This window comes from Chenopodium quinoa, unplaced genomic scaffold, assembly GCF_001683475.1.
Source record: "Chenopodium quinoa cultivar QQ74 unplaced genomic scaffold, ASM168347v1, whole genome shotgun sequence".
NCBI classification, from domain to species: domain Eukaryota; kingdom Viridiplantae; phylum Streptophyta; class Magnoliopsida; order Caryophyllales; family Amaranthaceae; genus Chenopodium; species Chenopodium quinoa.
This window is the reverse complement of record NW_018744633.1, coordinates 5,289,442-5,312,266: the sequence shown is the minus strand read 5'-3', so window position 1 is coordinate 5,312,266 and position 22,825 is coordinate 5,289,442. Positions and strand designations below refer to the sequence as shown.

Genomic DNA, 22,825 nt, shown 5'->3' with positions numbered 1-22,825 from the left:
GCTGTGGCGTCAGTGGTGGAGTGTGTGGTTGCTGCTTGCTTGCTGCTTGCTGCTGCTTTTTTTTCAATTTCGAACGCTGCTTGCTGCTTCGCTCACTGGTGGAGGAGGTTTGGAGGGAGTGAGGAGGTGGTGGAAGGTGGTGCGGCGTCGCTGGTGGAGTGTGTGGTGGTAGGGTTTGGATGGTGGTGCGGCGTCACTGGTCGTGGCTCGTACTGGAGTTTTGGTGGAAATAAAACAGTGGAGAGAAGAAGAAGCTTGGCCCGCGCGTTTTATATATTCAAATATTGCCACCGGTTCAAAACCGATGGCCTTAAGCATTATTGCCACGGGTTCGGTTTGAACCGGTGGCAATAATAAATGCCTAATTCGCGGCCATTTTTTTAAACCACCGGTTTTAAAAAACCGGTGGCCTTTAAGCGGTGGCATTTTCAATTTTTCTTCTAGTGATATATCTAGTGTTGAAAAGGCTTTTCGTATCGATTTTTAGGATTTAGTGGCGATTGTAAATGATACGATTTCTCAAAATTATATAAATGTGTAAAAATAGTGTGGTTATGTATTATTATGTTTTCCGTATCGATTTTATATGGGGAAAACATGGCGATTGTAAAAACGATACGACATCCTTAATTATTTCACAAACATAATTGTATATTGTAGCGAATGTACAATCACTACGATATAATCGCTACGAAAAGACATTTTTCTTGTAGTGATATATATATATATATATATATATATATATATATATATATATTATATAGTTTTAATCCATATTCTCAAAGAGTAATTTAGTGTAGCAAAAACTTTTTTAACCAAGAAAAACAAGGTAGTAATAAATAGTCTTTTCTATAATTTTCTATATTAGTATGTATATCAGAATATTAGCTATAAGTTGTTCATAAAAAATACTAGGCATAAGTAGAAATTTATATTGTGTTTGAATAGTGATATTGTTCCAATAATTTTATATTACAATGAATACAATCCAATTAATCCATTTTAGAGATGAAAGAAGCCTTTGTCTAATTAATTAATTAATTAGTGTAGTGTGAATAAAATCTTAATTTTATATGTTACATTCAAAATAAATTATCTTATATATGCTCAAACAGTATATCTGAAGTAAAACTTAAATCTGAAGTAAAACTTAGAATATCAACAATTTGTGGCTTAAAATTCTCATTCATCCCCCTTTTCCTAGGTAAGTCATAAACTCTTTATATGTGCTTGGTTCACTGCCTTACTATATAATTTTTTTTGATGCAAACTGCCTTACTATATATAGGTACACATTAGTTGTTCCAAAACAATTGTCGAGTATAACTTATGGAAACTTTTTAAACATGTTATTAGCATGTGTGTTAACGACAATTCTAAACATATATCTAAATGTGTGTATATGTCAAAGACAATCACACAAGACAAATTAATTATATGAGAATAAAAATAAGAAAAAAATTATATATAAAAAAAGTTATTTTTTTTGCAAATTAATCTTAAAATGCACTTTGCAAATTTAATTGATTGAAGGAATGGCTAACATATGCTCAATGCGTAGCACTCTTTGCGGCTCAAGAATAATTTAACGCCCTAGAACAACAAACCACTAAGCTAGCTAGCTATATACTATAGGGTTATTAGTGAGCTTTAAACCTTGAGCTAGCAAGCACAAATGCACAAGGAAGGGTATAAACAATTAGGTATTTAGGTATATATACCTTGATCTTATTCTCTATTAGTTTGTATATTTTCAAATTCATAACACTAGCTAAAACGGAAAAATATGTATTGCTTCATATATTTTTAGGTGTGAATTGAAAATCCTAATTGAGGTCTCTTCTTATCTCATCAATTATTATTAGGTAATTAAAAGTGTAACACTATATTTTCGATGTATTAAAACATCGATCAACAATATGTGGCTTAATTAACATTTTCATCCTCCCCCTTATCCAAACAAGGTAACTCTTGATGCTTGATTATGTACACATTAATTATTAGTTGTTTTAAACTGCTTGTCGCATATGCTTGTGGAAACTTTTTAAAAGCATTAACAAGAATGTGTGTTAACGACGAATTGTTCTAAACATCTAGGTGTATGTGCCAAAGACATCATGTATGAGACAAATTAATAACATGCACGAGAATAAAAAGCGATTTGTCACAATGCATTTTGCAAATTCAATTGGTAGAAGGAATGGTTATTATTCAATTGATAGAATAATATAACACTAGAACAACAAAACCACTAGCTATATATACACATACATACAATATCTAGGGTTAGTGAACTTAAAACCTTGAGCTAGCAAGCACAAGGGTAAACAAATTTGGGAAGCAACGAACAACAAATTAAAGAAAAAGGATCAAATCGAACGAGGATCATTCAAAAAGTAGAGTCTTCAAATTATTTGAATGGCTCTCCTTCAAAAGCAAAAATAAATACAGCCTGGCTTTCTTTTTATACTAGTAGAGAATATTATTGTAGTACGTTTTGGAAGAGAGTGCGAAAGAAGTAATAAAGAAACAAGTATCTTAGTAAACATCTATCATATTATTTTGTACTTTGGACTAGATTTTTACTACATATAAGATGCAAAATTCTTTAAAAACATGCATGATAGGTTGAATTGAGAGTATTTTTGTGCACGTAAAGTAGGTTTAGTAAGGTAATGTACATTTGAAAAAAGAGAAATACAACATGATTTGATCTACCATACCTAAATCTTTGGTGTAAAGGTAGTCAAGTCTTATGCATGCTTCTTATCATTATGATTCATGATATAGTTGTGGACTTGTGGTTATAGATACATTTTTGCAACTTTTGAATATTGATCATCTTGACGTCTTGGTTCATCAGCGAGTTAATATAATGATTATTTGTAGAATTGTAAGGATAATACTTAGTTGGTGGTCATTTTATATACAAGCAACCAAATAATTACGCAAAGGCTCCTAAAAAAATATGGAGTAATAAAGATAGGTCGATTTAATTAAATGGGTTGGTCAAGCTAGACCTAATTTGCCAATAAAACAATTTTAGCTAGTAAGCATCCACCCAGAAATTTGGCTGGAAGGGGTCACCTAGAAACATTAATTTTTACAACCGTTATAAATTGGTGCACCACAACCGTACCATATCTAAAAAATCCCTTCTCTTGCAAACTATATATATCCTCTATGTCTAAGGGTCGGGGTTGTGAGAGAGTTGTACAACGAAATTATATATATGTATTATTTTTTTTGAAAAATCGATTAGTGCATATTATATTAAAATAAGAGAATCCACAAGTACATACAACGAAATTTCACTAGGAGCATGATTCTCCCAGCATTGTTCATGACCAAGCGACACTAACCTAGCTATATGACTCAATCTTTTTACTAGGAATTTACTTAGTCCATATTAAGGCTGTGTCCATACAATTACATTCATGGATCGGAAAATCATATCAATAAAATGACATTGGATTTATAAGGGGGATAAAACAACATTAAGTTGGATTTTATTTTTTTAATTGAAACATTACATGAATTGTAAAATGTAGTAGGGAATGAGATGCTAAATCTACTCGTCTTGTATGATTCAGCTAAACACATTGAAGATACAAATGGATATAGCCTCATCAAGTCATCATGCAACTTAATTAGTTTAATATTGTTAATAGATTATACGAAATCTTAATTCACCTAAAGTCATTAACTTTCCATGATTACAATCTTAAGCTATCACTTAATTAATTATATTACAATTTCGGCTCCTTTATCCCTAAGATATGCTTAGCTTTTGATTCTTAATCTTAATTACCTTCACATCATTGAACGTGACAAATTCAATAAATCGACATATTAATTCCATCAACTTGTCTAATATAAGTAAAGTGAGTAACAAACAGGAATTATTTGTAAAGTTAAATAGTGAAAGAAACATTGGAAAACATAATAATAAAGGGTTGTTGCATTGTTTTAACTAAGATTTGAGGTTCAACATTTAAAGTGAGGTTGTCAATTACGAATATTAGTATGTACTTTAAGTACAATCACATATATAATGTATGTTCATTTGTTCCTAATGAAAAACATCTCTTTAACATTTGTCTTAAGATTCTATAACCTAAAAAGCTACTTTTCCGCGTTTGTAGCATGAGAATGAAGCTTTAATTTCACTAATACACCATGTAATAATTAAATTTACATCTAATTAATTACGTTCTAAAGCTAACCATGCATCTTAAATAAAGCGACACTACTTTATTAATTACTCCACTCCATAGTCTTTTTTAAATAAAATAACGGCTTGGATATTTTTCAACAGCTAACAGTTAATTTGTATATGAGCTTTGGACAATAAAGGTGATTGATGAGTTTCAATCGCGAAGTAGCCAATGGAGTTGAGTGCCTACGAAAGATCGAGGAAATGTATGTGTTAGCTCCACAACCTCGTGGACAACTCGATCAAGCTAGCTATATATCACCACGTACGTACTATTTGATAGGAAAAATTAAATCTCATAAATTTTAACAAATGACATTAACTAGAAATTAAATCATACTTACATGACATGAATGTTATTATTACTAATATATTTCAGTATAATTAACATCTACATTAAGACAATACTCGATCAACAAGATAATAAAAAAAGAATACTTCTATTTTCAAGAAGACTAGATTATCTAATATATAGTACAAGGAATTGTACCGTACCATTAAATACGGTCGTTTAATTAAGTTTAAGTTTTATAAGTGGTCATCGTAAAACAGTACTATATTTAGCAATGTTTTGCAACTTCCAAATATATTACAAACTTAATCATTATTAGTTATTAGTAGGAATCGCCATGGATTGAGTTTCAAACCTACGTGCTTCATGAAATTTAGCAATGAAGGCCGATGCTTTACGGTCAATCCCGGGCTCGGCCACCCAATAACCTCTATCTTCGTCGCTAGGGAACACCTTTCGCCGTGGTGTAGGTTCATCCCACATGTTTCTTGTGTTACTCTTCCTAGAGTGCTTGCTACTACCGCCGCCCATTTTAATTAATTAATCACCTTCTAATTTGTTATGTATAATATGATTATTGAAGAAATAATTAATGAAAGTTTTTTATTTGAAATGTTGAAGAATGAAGTTTTTTGGTTTAGAATTCGCATGGGTTGCTACATGTATTTATACTAGGGAGAATGTTAAGAAAGAAAGGTATAGTAGAGAATCTAGAGATGTGGACCGTTGGATCAATCATTGTTTGACGGTGGAGATTGATTGTGCTTAATTTGTTTAGTAAACATAATTAGGTGGGCAATAATAATAAATTAATAAATTAACCAATACGGAGTACTTTGTTATGCTTCTACAGTTGTTATTGGAGTATTCTCGAACAATTTATTGAGTGGGTTGTTTCAATTAGGAAAGTGGTGAAGAATTTTTTCTATTTTTCATATTTTTTAGTTACTATTTTTAGTATATAGTACTCAAAAATTATTAAGGACTTTTTAAGTTTTGTGAATTTTGTTGTTATTGTAAATAGATATCTAAGCTTAAAAGAAATGTTATTTTTTGAAAGGAAAATTAAATTTAATTTGATTCTCAATTTAGAATTGTCATTAAGTCTTTTATAGATAATTTAATCGGAGATAATAACCTTTACTAATTTTCCTTTAACTTAAAATTTATGATTAACAAGAAGAATAATATTCGATCTTATCATTAAAAAAGGTTACCATATAAGTAGAAGAATGTAACAAAAAGTTTTACATACAACCGGTGTGCAATAAAATACTGAACAACCGGTTTTTTCGCACGTGTGAACAATAATTTTTTTTTTCTTTTTCCAAAATAACTAACATCTTCTTCAGCAAACAACAATGGAGGAGAGAGAAAACTCCAATTTTCCAGATTCAAAGCTCCTTCACCAAGCAACCATGGAGAAGAGAGAAATCTACAATTTTCGATCAACAATGCCGGAAACCTCCAAAGCTTCCAATTACGAAAACCTAATGCGCGAATTTCTGCAATTACAAAGAGAAAATCGACCACCATTAACGCAACATCCAGAGAAAACATGGAGTTTCGACCTCAATCAAACATTCAGAGAAGGTGAAGCAAAGAATTTCGTTGATGATTTCGATGAATTTAATGATGATAACATTCAAAACTCAAAAGTTCCAGAAATTCAAATACAAGGTAATAATCTAAAAAAATACTAACCTATTGTTTGTTTTTGCTTAAAATTTTGATTTAATTTTCAATAATTAATGCAGATATTGAAAATCAAGGTGTTTCAAATACATTAGAAGATGAAGATCAAGTTATTCCGAACACACTAGATGAAGAAGGACAACCAGTAGATGAAGACGAAGGTAAAATTCTATAAATGTGACATGTATTAAGGCAAAAGTTACATATATTATGGCAAAAGTTACATTGACTATATGTTTATTTATAAAAGCATTTATGCATGTCTCTTGGTACAAAAGTTACTAATATCATTACAAATGTTACCTTTATTAATACAGAAGTTACTTGTATTACATACCTCTGTACTAAATAACTTATTCTTTATGCATATGCTTAAGTGAATAACCCTATGCTCCCATGTTCTCATGCCTCTAGGTACTTGCTTGTGATTTTGTGCATGCTGTAATTGTGATTTTGGTTACAATTGTTACAAGAAAATGCTAAATATCTCTTATTCTACTAATGAACAGATACAAATCCAAAACCAATAGATACCACTGGTTTAGATATGGAAGGATAATTAGTTAGAGTGGAAAGAGACACTTATCAAGAAATTTATGACTTGTACAGTCTACATGCTTCTACAGTGGGATTTTCAATAAGAAAGCATACAACAAGGTATCGCTTACACACACGTATAGTCACAGAGAAGTACTATGTGTGTTCTGCGGAAGGAAAAAGACATAATGCTGCAAAGAAGACAAATATGGTTCTAATGGTTGATGAAGATAACAAGGATTTAAAACAAAGAAAACCACGACAAGTCTCCATTACAAGAACTAACTGCAAGGCAAGCCTAAGAACAAAAATGAATGATGATGGAAAATTTAAGGTGGTGTCACATGTGTTACAGCATAATCATGAACTAACTAGAAAGCAGTGGCATTATTTGCATCGATCTGAGAGAGAAGTAACAATAGAAAAGGCAGAAGCAATTAAAACAATGAAATCTGTTGGACTTTCAACAATGGACACATATAATTACATGTGTACAGAAGCTAATGGAGAAGAAAACTTGGGGCATAGTGTTGTAGATCACCTCAATTTCTGCTCAAGACTAAGAATGGAACAAATAGAGGCTGGAGATGCTCAGACATTAGTGAATATTCTGATCGAAGAACAAAAAGAAGATCCTAACTTCTATTTTAGAGTGAAATTCGACAAAGAAGGTAGAATTTCCAACATTTTTTGGAGAGATGCAATGATGTTAGAGGATTACAAAATATACGGAGATGTTCTTGTATTTGATACAACATACAGAACAAATCGGTATAACCTTATATGTGCTCCTTTTGTTGGAATAGATAACCATTGGAAAAATTGTATGTTTGCATGTGCTTTCATAGGCAATGAAAAAATAGAGTCGTTTGTGTGGTTGCTTGAAACCTTTAAAAATCTATGGAGAATAGAATTCCAACCTCCATATTCACTGACCAAGACCAAGCTATGGCTACTGCAATTGAGCAGGTACTTCTTTTTCTATTACAATATCATATTCACTGATTCCACTCTCATTTTAAGTCATTTTTGTGTTCATAACTTTTATGAATATAAGTATCACTTTTGTGAGTATAAATGTTACTTTTGTGAGTAAAAATATCACTGTTGTGAGAATAAGTGTTCAAGTTTAGTGACATCACATTCTGAATGCAGGTATTGCCAGACACAAGGCATAGGCTATGCATATGGCACTTAGAACAAAATGCAATAACACGATTTGGAGCCCTTAAAAGGGATAATGAGTTCAAAAAAATATTCAACAAATGCTTGAAGGGATGTGTGACAGAAAAAGAATTTGAAGAAAGATGGAAAGAAATGATACAAAAATTTGATTTGGTTAATCATGCATGGTACCAAAGGGTGTACAATCTAAAGGAAAAGTGGTGTCCAGCATTTAGTAAAGATTTCTTCTCGGCAGGAATTCTTTGTGATGAATCAACAACACTGACAGAATTCTATAGAATCTTTGTAAGAACCATAAAAAGATGGAGAAGTGATGAGAAGTATAATGAGTTTACCTGTAACAAATCAATAGCCTTTACTTCATTGCCACTATCCGGAATGCTAAAGCATGCTGCTCAGGTAATTCTATATTCCTTTATTACATATATCTAAGAACTGAAAACAAACAATATAAGCAAATATAAAAATGATACATGCAAAGGAACATGACTGGTAGTAAGTTATTTCTCTAATGTACAGGTTTACACATTGTCTCTATTTAGAGACTTTGAAGAGGAATTTGGCTACTCAATGGCGACCACAGTACAAATTCTAGGGAGAACTGAAGAAAACATTATTCTTTATGAAGTATCGCTAGAAGAAAAGCCATGGTCTTCCCAACAGGTAAGTTACATACATGAGAGCCAAACTATATGGTGCACTTGCAAGAATTTCGAAGCTTCTGGTTGGCTATGCTATCACTGCCTCAGAATTTTACATCTACATTCTATTACAAGAATTCCAGAGAAGTACATTAGCAAAAGATGGACAAAGCTTGCAAAAACTGAAGTATGGAATAGAATGGAAAATAAGGATCCAAAACTCCCATATACACCATGGAGACATACAATGATGAGAAAATATTATAACTTAATCTTAAAGAGTCAAGAAAATGAAGAGGCAAGAGCATTCATGGAGGAAAACTTCAAAAACTGTATGAAAATGGTGGAAGACTTACTTGCGGCCGAAGCTTTTACGGAGGAGGTTGCTGCAAGTGATGACAATTCTAATGTGGCAGAGAGCGCTCAGAGTACCAATAATACTGCTTCTTCATCAACAAGTACAACCATACCCACTATATTAGACCCTAAGAGAGCTGTAACAAAGGGAAGAAGCAAGAGAGCAAAAGGAGCACTTGAAAAAGGGAAGAAATCAATGCAAAAAGCATTACCAGATCCAAATTCAGAGTTTGGATCGAAGACACTTACTGTGCGACTTTTTTGAACTTGTAGTGAGTTTGGATGAAACACAATTGAATACTTTTTTGTAGTGATTTTATTTTTGTTTAATGCTACTATTGACTTTCATACAGAATTTTGAATTGTGATATGGAATTGCTCATGAATTATGAACATTTATATAATATTACACTGATACTTAAAAAAGTAATGCATATACTGGCAAAAGTGATGCATATACTGGCAAAAGTGATGAATTTACTAACAAAAGTGACACTAACACTTACAAAAGTGATGCATTTACAGAAAAGTAACACTAATACTCGCAAAAGTAACAATAATGCTCACAAAAGTGATGCATCTTCTCACAAAAGTGTTACTTTTTACTCACAAAAGTATTGCATATTCACAAAAGAAATATGTCACTCACAAAAGTGATATTTATATTCACAAAAGTGACAATAATTATCACAAAAGTGTCCGTTTTTAAAATTAATAACATGGTAATATATATGTTAAACTTCAAGTTTTCATTTAAATCAACTATATCTCTGTATGATGATATATGATACACTTATAAAATTATAATCAGAAATATAAATAAATAAAAATAAGAACAACAGATTACCAATATTTAATCATATATATATATAAAATAAAATTTGTACAAACATTTTGAAAATATTAACACTAGTTTAAGTGTCGATATTTATCACTAGTTTCAACTTCCAAAAGTACTTAACTAATTACAACTTCCAAAAGTACTTAACTAATAACAACATCCAAAATTAGCTAAGATTTAGAAGGAGTGTACTTCCGTGTAGCCTTTGTAGTTCGTTTTGATTTCGGAGCAGTGTCAACAGTAGGAGGAGCAGTTTCAGATTTCTTCTTTTTCTTCTCCGCTGCTGCAGCCTTCCTCCTTCCTTCAATTTCAGCAACATATGCAAGATCGCTCTTCTTCTCATTAAATTTTTCAACTTCTGCTAAGACATCAGATCTTGATTCGTTCATGTCAGACAACACGAGTTTTGCACAAATCTTAGCACGTAAAAATTTCCTCCCAGCAGCCTCACAAAACATTAGAATAAACATAACAAATGAATTAATATGTATAAAACATTAGAATAAACATAACAAATGAATTAATTCGGATCAGTTTCAAGATCACTCACTGTTCTAAGTTCATCTACAGAAAACGATGTATCACCAACAAAATGCTCCATATGACACATCATATACACACCACAGTCATTATTATCAACCTTACTCTTCCGCCACACTAAATCAGCAATTTTAAACTTGTAAAAAGGGACTTTTTCACTCTTTGGATGATTTCTTCGTGCAAGAAAATCACCAAATTCAGAACACTGAAAAAAAAAAACAGAATATTAAAAACAACAAAAAAATAAGATTAATATAGAAACATACTTTAAAATAGACAATAACATACCAGATAAAAAGTCAAATTTTGAAAATATGTAATCATGTCATGACTCCAAATGATATTATCAACATAATGAACCAATTCATTGCCATGATCAATCACAAACATCACATAATGTTCATCAACAAGAATAGGAAAATAAACCTGAAAAAAATAGAACAAAAGTTAGCATAAAGCACATCCATCACACAGTTAATATATATTAAAAATTAAGATATATACCAAGTCTGCACCAATAACATCACAACAAGAATTTTCATATGTAACCCATTCATCCCAAATTTCATGCAAATCCGAGACAGCAGAACTAGCAGAACTATCTTCGTTCCCCTCTGATACTTGCAAAAAAGCAAACTAAAAGGAAAAAATAAATAATTGAAAAGAGTAAGAAAACAAATAACTCAAAACAGAAAGTTGCTTACACTTTTCCTCGCACCAAAAAAGAATCTTTTAGGACCACAAGTATCATAAAAACATGATTCATTTAGATAAATGCAGTAGCAATCAACTACTAACCAACGAACCAAATTAGGATGCACCAAAGACACCATATCCTCTCTTGGAATGAGAAAATGCAATCCATAAGTAACAAGATTCTCACTGCAAGGTCAAACAATATTATTAATATCAAAACAAAAAGAAAAAGAAAAAAAAAAGGTTTCAAAAAATATGACAATTAAAAAAGAACTTACTTGTTATTAAATAAGTGTTCCACCAGACAATAATCAAGAGCTTCTAAATATAATCGAGGTAATTTTTCACTAAAAGCACGAGAATTACTTTTCATAAATGGCGTAACAAACACTACACTCTGACCACCAATTTCACCACAGTCCAAAGAACACAAACTTTTATTTGTTCTTCTGACTGAACCACCTCTGTCACCACCATCTCCACCACCTCCACCATTTCCACCATCTTGTAGGGTAGACTTTGATGAAGTACTTGCATCAACTTTAAGTAACTCATCCACTGACTTCATTTTTATAAACTCATCAATTAAGCCATCAATAAGCTTATGATAATGCGGGTTAGACAAAAGCTGTTGTGTTTGAGACAACTCAATAGAATCAGCATCCAAAGAAACAAAATGTTCAACAAAACGACTATGCACCAACCGTTGCAAAGAACTAAAACAATTGGAATTCACAGATGAAAACAGCTCCATGTTCCTTTTCATATAAAGAAACGCCTCATGCAAATCCTACACATTAAAAAACAATTATATGAGACCAAGAACAAATGTTTTATTAAAGAAAAAAAAAAAAACATACATTAGTTGCAGCACTTTTGATCTCAGAATCAGTTAATACTCCTTCAGGCAAATCGAAAGTCACACATCTTCTATCATCATCAATAGGAACCGCACAACCTTCACCCTTACTTAAGTTGTTAACATTCAAATCAACACACTTAGCAGAAACTGGATAAGTCAATTCATTCAAAACCCCCTGACCAAATCCACCAGCCTTCAACTCCAAGGACACCCTGTTCCTCACTTTTTTATCTGTCCAGTGTTGGATAAGAGGAATAGTGGAGTTCTCTACTACACCTTGGAAATTTAAACGATGAAAATACATAATCTTAAGCAACAACAAACATCCACTAATACTATCTTTAGCCTCAGAATTTTTGTAACTAACAACAGAATTCATCAACTTTCTCAAAACAAATGAACACCAATCAAGATTTTTAATCTGATCAACATCATCCATAGCATTAACTAATAACCTAAAATTAACAGTCCTATTAGCGGTAGGAACAAGCATACTACTAAGAGCATGCATAACAAATAACCTCTTAAATTCATCACCTCCATCCACCAACTCCTTGATCCTAGTTTCTAATCTAGACAAAGGTATCAACTCCTTAACACCAACATCAAAAGAAGCTCTCCATTTATTTTTCAATGCACTATCATCTTAAGATTGACCTTTGTAACTACCCTTCATTTCAGGAACCTCACGACCTTCTACCTTGGCAAACCAAAAACATCACACACATCATGCTTAGTCACAACAAACTCCTTACCATCAGCTACACAAAACATACAAGTATATCCATTAAAACTCTCAACAAGCCAAGGAAGTATACCACCAACCATACTCTCCACACGTAAAGACAACAAACCACCAAATCCAACCTCTTCTACATCTTTTTTTTGAGTCGGAGAAAGCCCACTTATAACCTTAACTAATGAAGAAGGTCTACAACGACATGTAATTTTCCTATCAGGCCTGAAAAAACAAAAAAAAGATGCTTACCACTTATAACATACTTATATACTGAAATTTTAGTTATCATATAAAATTAATCATGAATTATGAACATTTATACAAATTTTTATACTTATTCTCACAAAAGTGACAATCATAATCACAAAAAATGATACTCATGAGAGTCATGACACTCAATTACATGGATATAATATTCAAAAAAGTGATTACTATCAAAATTTTCACAAAATGACACTTGCACTCACAAAAGTGACATTGATAAATACAAAAGTGAAAGATATACTCACAAAAGTAACACTTAATATATTGACACAAAAATCACATAAAAACAGTCCTATTAACCAAAGTTACCTATACTCTTACAAAAGTCACAATTCCATTCACAAAAGTATAGCAAATATACAATATTCTAAAACATAAAATCTTACTCGTCATCCTCTTTTTCTTGCCTCTTCCTTTTATTTCCCTTGGATGTACTTCCTTCACCTTTCAACATCTTTTTTCTTCCTGCATCCATTTTATTTACCGCTTTTTGAGCTCTACTATAACGAAAACCTTTGATAGATCCTACCAATTAATTTTAAAAAAAAAACATCACAATAGAAATTTTGACAAAATTTGACAAGATTGTACCAAGCAACACAAAAAGATAAACATATCCACCATGTTTGCCACACTAAAATCAAATGCAGCATTTAATTTATATATATTAAACTGTAAACGAAAATAGTAGAAAAATACCTAAAATTCATACACAAAATGCTTTCATCAATTTGATTGATTGTACTACTATGAACATGCAATTTTTCATTTAGACATTTTTACAAACACCTAGCAGGCAATTCTCAAAATAAACCTAATCTAAGCAAAAGCAACTGATTAAAACGCACAACTAAACAAACATAGCACAAATTGTACAAAACACAAAAAAAAAAGATTGCGAAAATGAGAACAAACACTAACCTAGAGCAACATTATCATCACCAGAAACCTTCTTCTTCACCATTGCAAAAACTACAAAAATCCAAAACAACGAAACCCTAAAAATCGAAACACTTTAAAATTGAATAAAATGAAATAAAATTGAGAAAACAAACCTGAAATTAGCAACAATCAACTTCAAAGTGAAGAAATAAAAGATTGAAAAGAGAGAAATTCAAGTAGCAACGCCAAAAGCAAGAGAAGAAGAGAACGAGAGGAGAGAGAAAAAAAAACCAGAGAAAGAGAAACAGGAAAGAGAAGAAGAAAGAGAAACTAAGAAATTTTTTGGTTTTTTGTCATTTACACGTGTGAGCCCAAATTGAGCAGCCCAATTTGCACTTGTTTGCTGTGATTTTCAGTAAGTTAGTGAAAACCCGCTTTTATTAAAAATTTGCTGTAATATGGTGTAAAATTTTACACGAGTACTCAATATATATAAGACGGAGATTAAAAAAGTGATAGAATTTTTCTCTAAAAAAAAAAAGTGATAGAATTGTGTACAAAGTAATTGCTATGGAGTAATTTTTGCTTATTTTGTGTTGAATGTTCTCTTAGATGATTATCGAGGATAACTTTATCCGGTACACCTAACACATTATATTCTTTATCCTAGCTAGCCAAATTTAAACTACCAGTTAAAGGAAAAGCCTATATTATACTATTAATATATACTCCGTATTAATCTTCTTATTATACGTCCTAATTGATGATTAGCTACGAATCTAATTAAAAATATGTTCCTTGACGTGGTGAGATTTAATTAGGGATTTATTTGGTGAATTAGAAATCTTTGTCCCCTTAAGCTAGCTAGCTAGCTAAACAGCTGAGTTATACTTTGTATAAATTTATTAATTTGAGGGAGTATAATTGATATAATTAATAAGTATTGGTCAAGTACCTAATTTTTCTGACTCCTTTTTTGTAGGAGGTAAACAATGCACCTTTTTTTTTGTTTTTGTTTTTGTTTTTTTTTTTTTTCATTTTTCATTGAAAAAAAAATGACACATTTATTTAATAAATGTCATTTTCATTGAACTCTGCTTATTAATTAAAAGAAGAAATTGTCAATAAGACATTTTTGTTGGCACATAGTGCTTAAGATTTTCATCCTACATTCAAATATAAGTGACAACATGAGTATACAAGGGCAGACGTGGTAAAATGAAAAGGGAGTAATGTCACTAACAAATGCCAAGTTTATATTATAGAAAACACTATATATACAAATGAGTTCGGTTTCAAAAAAAATAAAAATACAAAAAAATACAAATGGGTTCATATAGTCATATTATAAATGGTTAGTTAATTATCTTGGGTAATTTGGAATCAATTAGGGTTGGACAGATTAGTAGTGAGTCATGTTTAGGGTGAAAAATCGTTCCTTGCGTTAGTTTCAAGTTCAGGCTAGTTTATTAAGATGAACTAACCAAATTAAATACTAGTACACACATTAAAAGTAGGTCAATTCAAATAAGATCGATCGAATAGATCATGTTATTTAAGGTACGTGTTTATGCTAATTTTCGTTAAGTGGGATTGAATATCAAAATCTAGGCTACGGATCAACTAAGCAAAATATAACGTGAAATAAAGTAGAAAAATAAATGACACACGGAGTTGGTGACGCGGAAAACCCAAGGAAGGTAAAAACCGCGGGGTAGAATGAGGATCTACCAAACTTTCACTATGAAAAAAATGATATTGAATTACAAGTTTCTGAGGTAAGATGTAAGCTTGGGATAGATGCCATGTTTGCTGTTGCTGCAACCCTTATATAGTCGATTTGCTAGGTTATGCCCTAGCCGTTGCAAGGAGATAAGTTCATGCCCTTGATTCTCGGATTTAGTTGCTGAAAATATTCTTCTTCTGTTTTGAATTCTATCGGACTGATTTGGCTGAGTTTAGACTAAGTCCTTGCTTTATCTTTTTCCCGAAAAATAGGAAGTTATTATTTGACTTCGTCTTCCGTCGGTGCTAGTAGTGCGTCGTCGAGCTCACGACTTCGTCGAGGAAAGTCTTCGTCCTTGACCTTCATTGACTACCGTTGACTAAATCTTACACATTTTTATCCATAACAATTTGCCCCTAATTGCTAAAAACGTGGGCGACTATACACTTTTTGGCAATTACTAAGAAATAAAAGTGCAGAAAATGCAAGATGGAAAAAACAAAGAAATAAAAGATGACCAAAATTCGAATTATCTGAAGGGCGACTTCGTCTTTTGACTTGCACGTTCTTCAGAGCAGTTACTTAACTTCTTCCACTTCCTCACTCTAACCGTCATTTCATCCTTTATTAACTCTGCAACACGCTTCGCGCTTCCCCAAACTTCTACTCTCTTCCACTCTTTTCTCTTCAATTCCTCTTTTCTTTGCAAGTTTTCGCCAGTGGTTTGGTGGCGGCGTGCGGCGGCGATTTCAAACACTCAGCAACTTCAGTTTCCAGGTAATCTACTCTATTTCCCTTTACATTAATCAATTGTTAGGTGCAATGTCGAGCGAAATTCCCAAAACTAGAACTAGGTTTTCTCTTCGCGTTGTTGAAAAACAAGGAACAATTGTTTCACAGCAGAATTCAGAGTCTCAACCTAAGTCGTTGATGGCTCCAAACATGACGAGCGATTTCGCCAAGATGGCGGGTTTCCCCGACACTACCTTTGCTTATATTCCGGGGCCCGGCCAGACGGTGGCGGATTGTCCTGAGGATTTCGTTGTTTTCCTTAGATACCCTTTTGCTGAAACAACGATTAAATTCCCTTTCCCACCTCTGGTTCGTTCTTTCTTTGAGGTTATAGGCATTAGTCCGGGGCAATTAATGCCGTCTGGCTGGAGGATTTTGTCGGTGATAGTGGAGTTGACCAAAGATTGGGAGGATCCTTTCACTTTGGAAGATTTGGCGGCAGGGTATGAGATAAAAATGGCGGAAAGCGGTTTTGTCAGTTTGTGCAAAAAAGGAGATCAGTTAGTTTTGAATACTGATGTGAATGACAGGGGTTGGAAGAAGTGGTTCCTGTTTGTAAATAGGGTGTCATTGGGTAACGATGGTTTGTGGTTGACGGAGGGATGGCCGGCGAAGGGTAAGTTCATCTATGGCATTCGTATTTCTATGGTTCGATTTTAGCTAAAATGGTTTGATTCTTTTTTCCATGACGCAGAGTTGGATTTGGACTTTCTCGAGTCGTTGGAAACCTCTTCGTCGAAGGTAAAAAACTTCCTCGCCATCAACCCTTCAGCAAGAACGTTTGCGCGGAAAAAGAAGGCGACGAGTGACCAAGCAAGGCAAGAGCAAAGTACTCCGTTGAGTACACCAAACAAGGCGGAAGATTCCGAGGAGACAATGTCAACTCGTAAGTAATTGCTTGATTTTATTGCATTACACTTATGTCATTGCTTTGCGATTAATGGTCTTTAATGCTTTGCTAGAATCGGTTGCTCAAGGCGTTCGTCGAAGTCGAAGCTTGACTCAACAAGAGGCTGATTTGCGAATGAGGAGAAAGCGAGGGTTGGCACCTCAAGAGCCGCAACCGGCGCCAGTGGCCGAGAAAGCGGAGCCTGTCCTGGCTTTGTCGCCTGAGAGAACGGTCGACGAGTCGGGGACCATTACGCTGTCGGCGACCCCTCCACGCAAGCAGCAGAAAACTAGCGACGAGCCCTCGGCTCCTGACATCTTGATGCGCTTTCCAGCCAATTTCTTGGATCGTCGCAAGGATGATCAACGTTCCTTGTTTCCTGCCCTGAATCAACTGTTGTTTCCCAGATATAGGGAGATGTTAGCCGGTTCGTCCGTTCTGGACATAGCCTCTGAAGCGGCTTCTGTTCATTTATATGTAAGCTTTCATTTTGGCTTTGTTTTTACCTGTTGATTTGGTTGTCTTCAAAGTTGGTAATTGGGTATGTGTTTGGTCAGTGTCTGCAAAATTCTTTGGTGTTGAGGGATAGGGTGATTGGGCTAGCCAAGGAGATGCAAAGGCTGGATGGTGCTGCTAAGAACAGTGAGGCTCAACGCAAAACTGCTGTCAACGTGTTCCAGATGACCAAGAAGGAACTGGACGAGACAAAGAAGAGGGCAGAGGACCTGGAGAAGCAACTGCAAGATCAGTCGAAGGCGACGGAGGAGGAGGTTCAGAAACTCAAGGATCAGCTGCAAGAATAGGCCAAGCACTTGGAGGATAAGGTGGGGATCATTGCCGCCAAGGACGAGGCTTTGTCGAAGGTCCAAGACGAGCTGACGTCAACTCAGAAGGAGTTGGACGATGCGTTGGACGACTATGCTGAATTGGATATCAAGGTGAGGGCCAGGCTGATGAAACAGTTTTTAGATGGAAAGGCTTCAGAGTGGCGTCCTCAAGAGGTGATCGACCGTTTCCTTGCAAATGGCGGGATGCTTGACGAGCTAGAAGAGGATGCCGCGGTGGCGTCGACTGCGGATTCAGGTCCTGGTCTGTCTGTTACTATTGCATCGTCGGTCGCTGTACCTGATGCTCAGCCCGTCGAGGATCAACCTGTGATTGCCGACGACCAGCCGCCCATTGTCGAAGATTAGCTTGTTACTGTTGTTGATCAACTCGTCGACGGTGCTGAGGAGCTACGGGTTGAAGTCGTCGACGACAATGCTCGGGTCAATTAGGTCATCAAGGAGGTCGTCGATGGGCTTGCTGCTGATGAGGCCGATGTTTGAAGGCCGTCGTTTGTGACGGTTTCACTTTTGCTGTGTGCTTTTAACCAATGTTTTTCTTTTGCTTGCAGAAATTTTGTTTTAATTTGTCTTGTATTTTTTTGTTCCACTTGGGGGCAAGTGGTTGACGATTTGCTTTTGTGTAATATGCTAAGTACTCTTTTACTTTTAATGTGGACGTGAGGCGAAAAAGTGTTTAAAAAAAATGGGATGAATCGATAGGTAGTAAAATTTGTTTAAAAATGGGAAACCAACAAGTAAAAATGAAACAAAAACTTTTTATTAACTCTTTAAGATAACATACTTTACTAACAATATAGTTTTGTAGCTACTCAATATGCCTTGTCGAAGACTTTGTGATTTTAGGCCTATCGTCGCTTTGTTTGCCAATGCCCCTTGCGTCCCAGCGTCGACGCTGAACCCTGATGATTAGTTCTTGGTTCAGGTATCGGGTGTTTGGCGTCAGACGCTAAGGTCGAATGTTGCCCTGGGCATCGTTGCGTTTTCAGCTGTCGGTTGTAAAAATACTTTGCTTGTTTTGTTAGGGTTGCTGTCGTTCGTCGTCGTTTTTTCTCTTTTCTTAGCGGAACGTTTTCGTCTGTCACTTCTACTGTAAAACAAATGTGGTTAAAGTGCCGTTGGCCGTTGGCCCTCCGATGCTTAAGTCAGTACGCTTAATCGTAATAAAAACTTTAACAGAATAAAACAAATGGAGTATTTTAGTTTAGACATTACCATTTTGTCGACGAACACTTTTTACCGTCTGCTTTAAAAGTAGTATTTTCTGAGATGGGTTGCGTTCCAACTTCGTGGAACAGGATTACCTTGCCGATCAGTTAATCGATATGCACCGTTGCCGATGACCTGAGTAATTTCATATGGCCCTTCCCATGGGGGAGCGAGCTTTCCGTCGGCCGGATTCTTTGTATTCTGGAATGCTTTCCTTAGTACCCAGTCTCCTAATTGGAACGTTTTAGCCTTGACGTTTTTGTTGAAGCTCCTAGCGATGATCTGCTGCTGTGCTGCCATTCTGATTAAAGCTGCTTCTCTTAGTTCTTCAACCGCGTCCAGACTATCTTCCATTTCCTCTTGATTCCTTTCCTCCGTCATGAGTCCGAACCTTGACGTTGGAAAGTCGGCCTCAACTGGCAGAACGGCTTCACATCCATAGACAATGGAGAAGGGCGTATTCCCCGTTACCTCTCTCGGCGTTGTCCGGTTGGCCCATAGAACTGCTGGGAGCTCGTCAGCCCATTTGCCTTCTGTTGCCTTCAGCCTTTTCTTAATGGCTTCCATGACTACTTTATTTCTAGACTCAGCTTGTCCATTGGCTTGTGGATACCTTGGTGTCGATGTCCTCAACTCTATGCGAAATTTCTGCAAAAAGGAATGAGTTTTGTCGCTAATAAACTGTGATCCATTGTCACAGACGATCACCGATGGAATTCCAAACCTGCATATAATGTTAGTCCATATGAACAAAATAACTTCTTTATCTGTCACCTGTTTCAAAGCAATTGCTTCAATCCATTTAGAAAAATAGTCAGTTAGTGCTAACATATATACTCTTTGACCTGGCGCCGCGGGTAGCTTCCCAACGATGTCCATTCCCCATCTCATGAAAGGCCACGGAGATAATGTTTGGTGGAGGGGCTCCGATGGTTTATGAACGGCGTTGGCGAATCGCTGACAACTATCGCATTTTGTCACGTACTGCATTGCGTCCTCATGAAGTGTAGGCCAAAAGTACCCTTGTCGCTTCGCGATGTTGGCAAGTCTTCTTCCTCCGACATGACTGCTACATATCCCATCATGCAAATGGCTGAGGATGGACTGTTGCTCGCTCTTTCGGATGCATCTTTGGGATAGTCCCGACGCCGATTTGCGGAATAGGACTCCGTCGATGATATGGTACCGGGAGGCCTTATATTTTAGCTTTCGCGAATCTGCTTTGTCATTGGGTAGGATATCTTTGGTTAAGTAGTCTATGATCGGTCTGGTCCAGTCTTCGTCGTTGTTGACGTCGTCGACTGGTAGGATTTCTTTAAAAGATATGGACGGCTTTTGTAAATGGACTAAAGGGATGTTTGTGAAGGCGGTTTTTCTGAGGGCGGAGGCTAGGTTTTCTAGGGCGTCAGCTTGGGTGTTTTGGTCTCTTGGAATTTGAGAGATGGTAAAAGGATTGAAGTGTTTGGACTTTTCTTTGGCTATGTCAAGGTATGCTGACATTTTGGAGTCTTTTGCTGCGAAGTCGCCTGTTACTTGGCTGACGACGAGGAGAGAGTCGTTGTACACGTCCAGGGATGTTGTGCCTAAGTCCTTGGCGACGGTCATTCCTGCAATCAAAGCTTCGTATTCTGCTTCATTGTTAGTTGCTTTAAAATCACAAGATACAGACCTTACTATCATGTCCCCTTGTGGCGACTTTAGCACCATTCCCAGTCCTGCTCCTCGTTGATTGGATGATCCATCGACGAATAAGATCCATTTTCCTTTGCCTTGGACGCTATTTATTTCTTCCAGCTCTTTATCGACTACAACCTGTAGATCGGGGCTGAAGTCAGCCAAGAAATCTACGAGATCTTGGGACTTAATTGCCTTCCTAGGTTGGTATTCGATGTCCATCGTGCTCAACGAGATGCTCCATTTACCTAAACGCCCTGTCAGATCTGGTTTTCTCAAGACAGACTTAAGCGAGTAGTTAGTCATCACCACTACGTGGTGGGTTTCAAAATAGTGCCTTAGTTTCTTAACAGCAGTAAATAAGGCGAGGGCTAATTTCTCTAAGGAAGTGTATCTTACCTCGGCTGGGAGCAAGGTTTTACTTACGTAGTAAACCGGAAGCTGGCCAGCTTCATCATCTTCTCTGGTCAAGACTGCGCTGACGGCTATGGTACTGACGGCAATATAAAGCTGCAAAGGGTCGTTAGTTTTGGGTTTCGACAGGAGGGTGGCGTCATTAAGTATTTTTTAAATCCTGCAAAGCTTTCTCATGATCGTCAGTCCATTCAAAACCTTTATTTTTTCTTAAAACTTTATAAAATAGGTGACATTTGTCTAACGACCTAGAGATGAAGCGATTTAATGCTGCCACTCGTCCCGTCAATTTTTGGGTTTCTTTAACATTTCGGGGGGATTGAATATTTATTAGGGCTCTGACTTGGTCAGGGCTAGCTTCAATTCCCATTTGTGTTACTACATAGCCCAAAAATTTTCCAGCAGACACTCCAAATGAACATTTAGTAGGGTTAAGTTTCGTACCATACTTCCGCAATACCTCGAAGGTCTGCTTGAGGTGATCGACGTGATCCTTGGCTTTTTTAGATTTCACCAGCATATCGTCGATGTATACCTCCATCGTCTCTCCTAGCTGGTCTTTGAACATCTTATTGACGAGTCTCTGGTACGTCGAACCTGCATTTTTTAGTCCAAATGGCATAACTTTATAACAATATATACCTTTGTCGGTCATGAATGTCGTCTTCTCCTGATCATCGGGATGCATCAAGATCTGGTTGTAACCGGAGTAGGCGTCCATGAATGTTAAGAGCTCGTGACCTGCCGTTGCGTCTACCATGGCGTCGATGTGCGGGAGCGGGAACGGATCCTTAGGGCATGCTTTGTTGAGATCGGTGAAGTCGATGCACACCCTCCACTTGCCATTCTTTTTGCTGACGACGACAACATTTGCGAGCCAATCTGGGTATTTCACTTCTCTTATTTTTCCTGCGTCGATCAGCTGCTGCACCTCGTCATTGATGATCTTATTCCTTTCTAGCGCGAACTTTCGACGCTTTTGCTTGACGGGCTTATGATTGGGGTCGATGTTCAACTTATGCGAGATGATGCTTGGGTCTATGCCAGTCATGTCCTTATGCGACCAGGCGAAACAATCTTTTTTCTCTCGGAGAAAGGCTAATATAATGTTTTTGAGTTCAGTTTTAGGTTGGCTCCGACACGAACGGTTTGATCAGGCACATCGGGGTCTAAGGGTATTTCGTCGATTTCGAGGTCGTTGGGATTGTCTGGTGTCGGGCCATGCTGTAATTGCTATGCGGTTCTCATGGATGGTTTAAGGGTCGTTTTGTAGCAGTGTTTGGCTTCGCGGGGCTCTCCTTTAATTTCTTGGACTCCCCACGGGGTAGGAAATTTGATTGATTGGTGGTACGTGGAAGGTATGGCTTTTAATCGGTGGATCCAGGGACGTCCCAATATAGCATTATAGGCCGATGGGCAATCTACGATATTAAATTTGGTCTGAGGGTTTAGGCCTCCTGCAAAGGTTGGGAGGGTTATATCTCCGAGAGTTGACATGCTTTCCCCACTAAAACCGACCAGAGTTGTCG

The 22,825-nt window shown here is 35.9% G+C and overlaps 1 protein-coding gene and 1 long non-coding RNA gene across 2 annotated transcripts; one reads left to right on the top strand and one right to left on the bottom strand.

The window, feature by feature from the left end:
• The first annotated feature begins 6,111 nt into the window (after positions 1 to 6,111).
• On the top strand, positions 6,112 to 8,784 carry LOC110701248. Its single transcript, XR_002507327.1, has 3 exons — positions 6,112 to 6,188; positions 6,266 to 6,364; positions 8,445 to 8,784. It is a non-coding gene; the product is annotated as an uncharacterized LOC110701248 (long non-coding RNA).
• Positions 8,785 to 12,494: 3,710 nt separating this feature from the next.
• LOC110701247 lies at positions 12,495 to 14,283 on the bottom strand. The gene is made up of 3 exons (XM_021878863.1): positions 13,787 to 14,283; positions 13,252 to 13,330; positions 12,495 to 12,823 (listed from the first exon to the last, which is right to left on the bottom strand). The coding sequence occupies exons 1-3, from the start codon at positions 13,827 to 13,829 to the stop codon at positions 12,559 to 12,561; spliced, it is 387 nt and encodes a 128-aa protein (XP_021734555.1). The 5' UTR covers positions 13,830 to 14,283; the 3' UTR covers positions 12,495 to 12,558.
• Between the last annotated feature and the right edge of the window lie 8,542 nt (positions 14,284 to 22,825).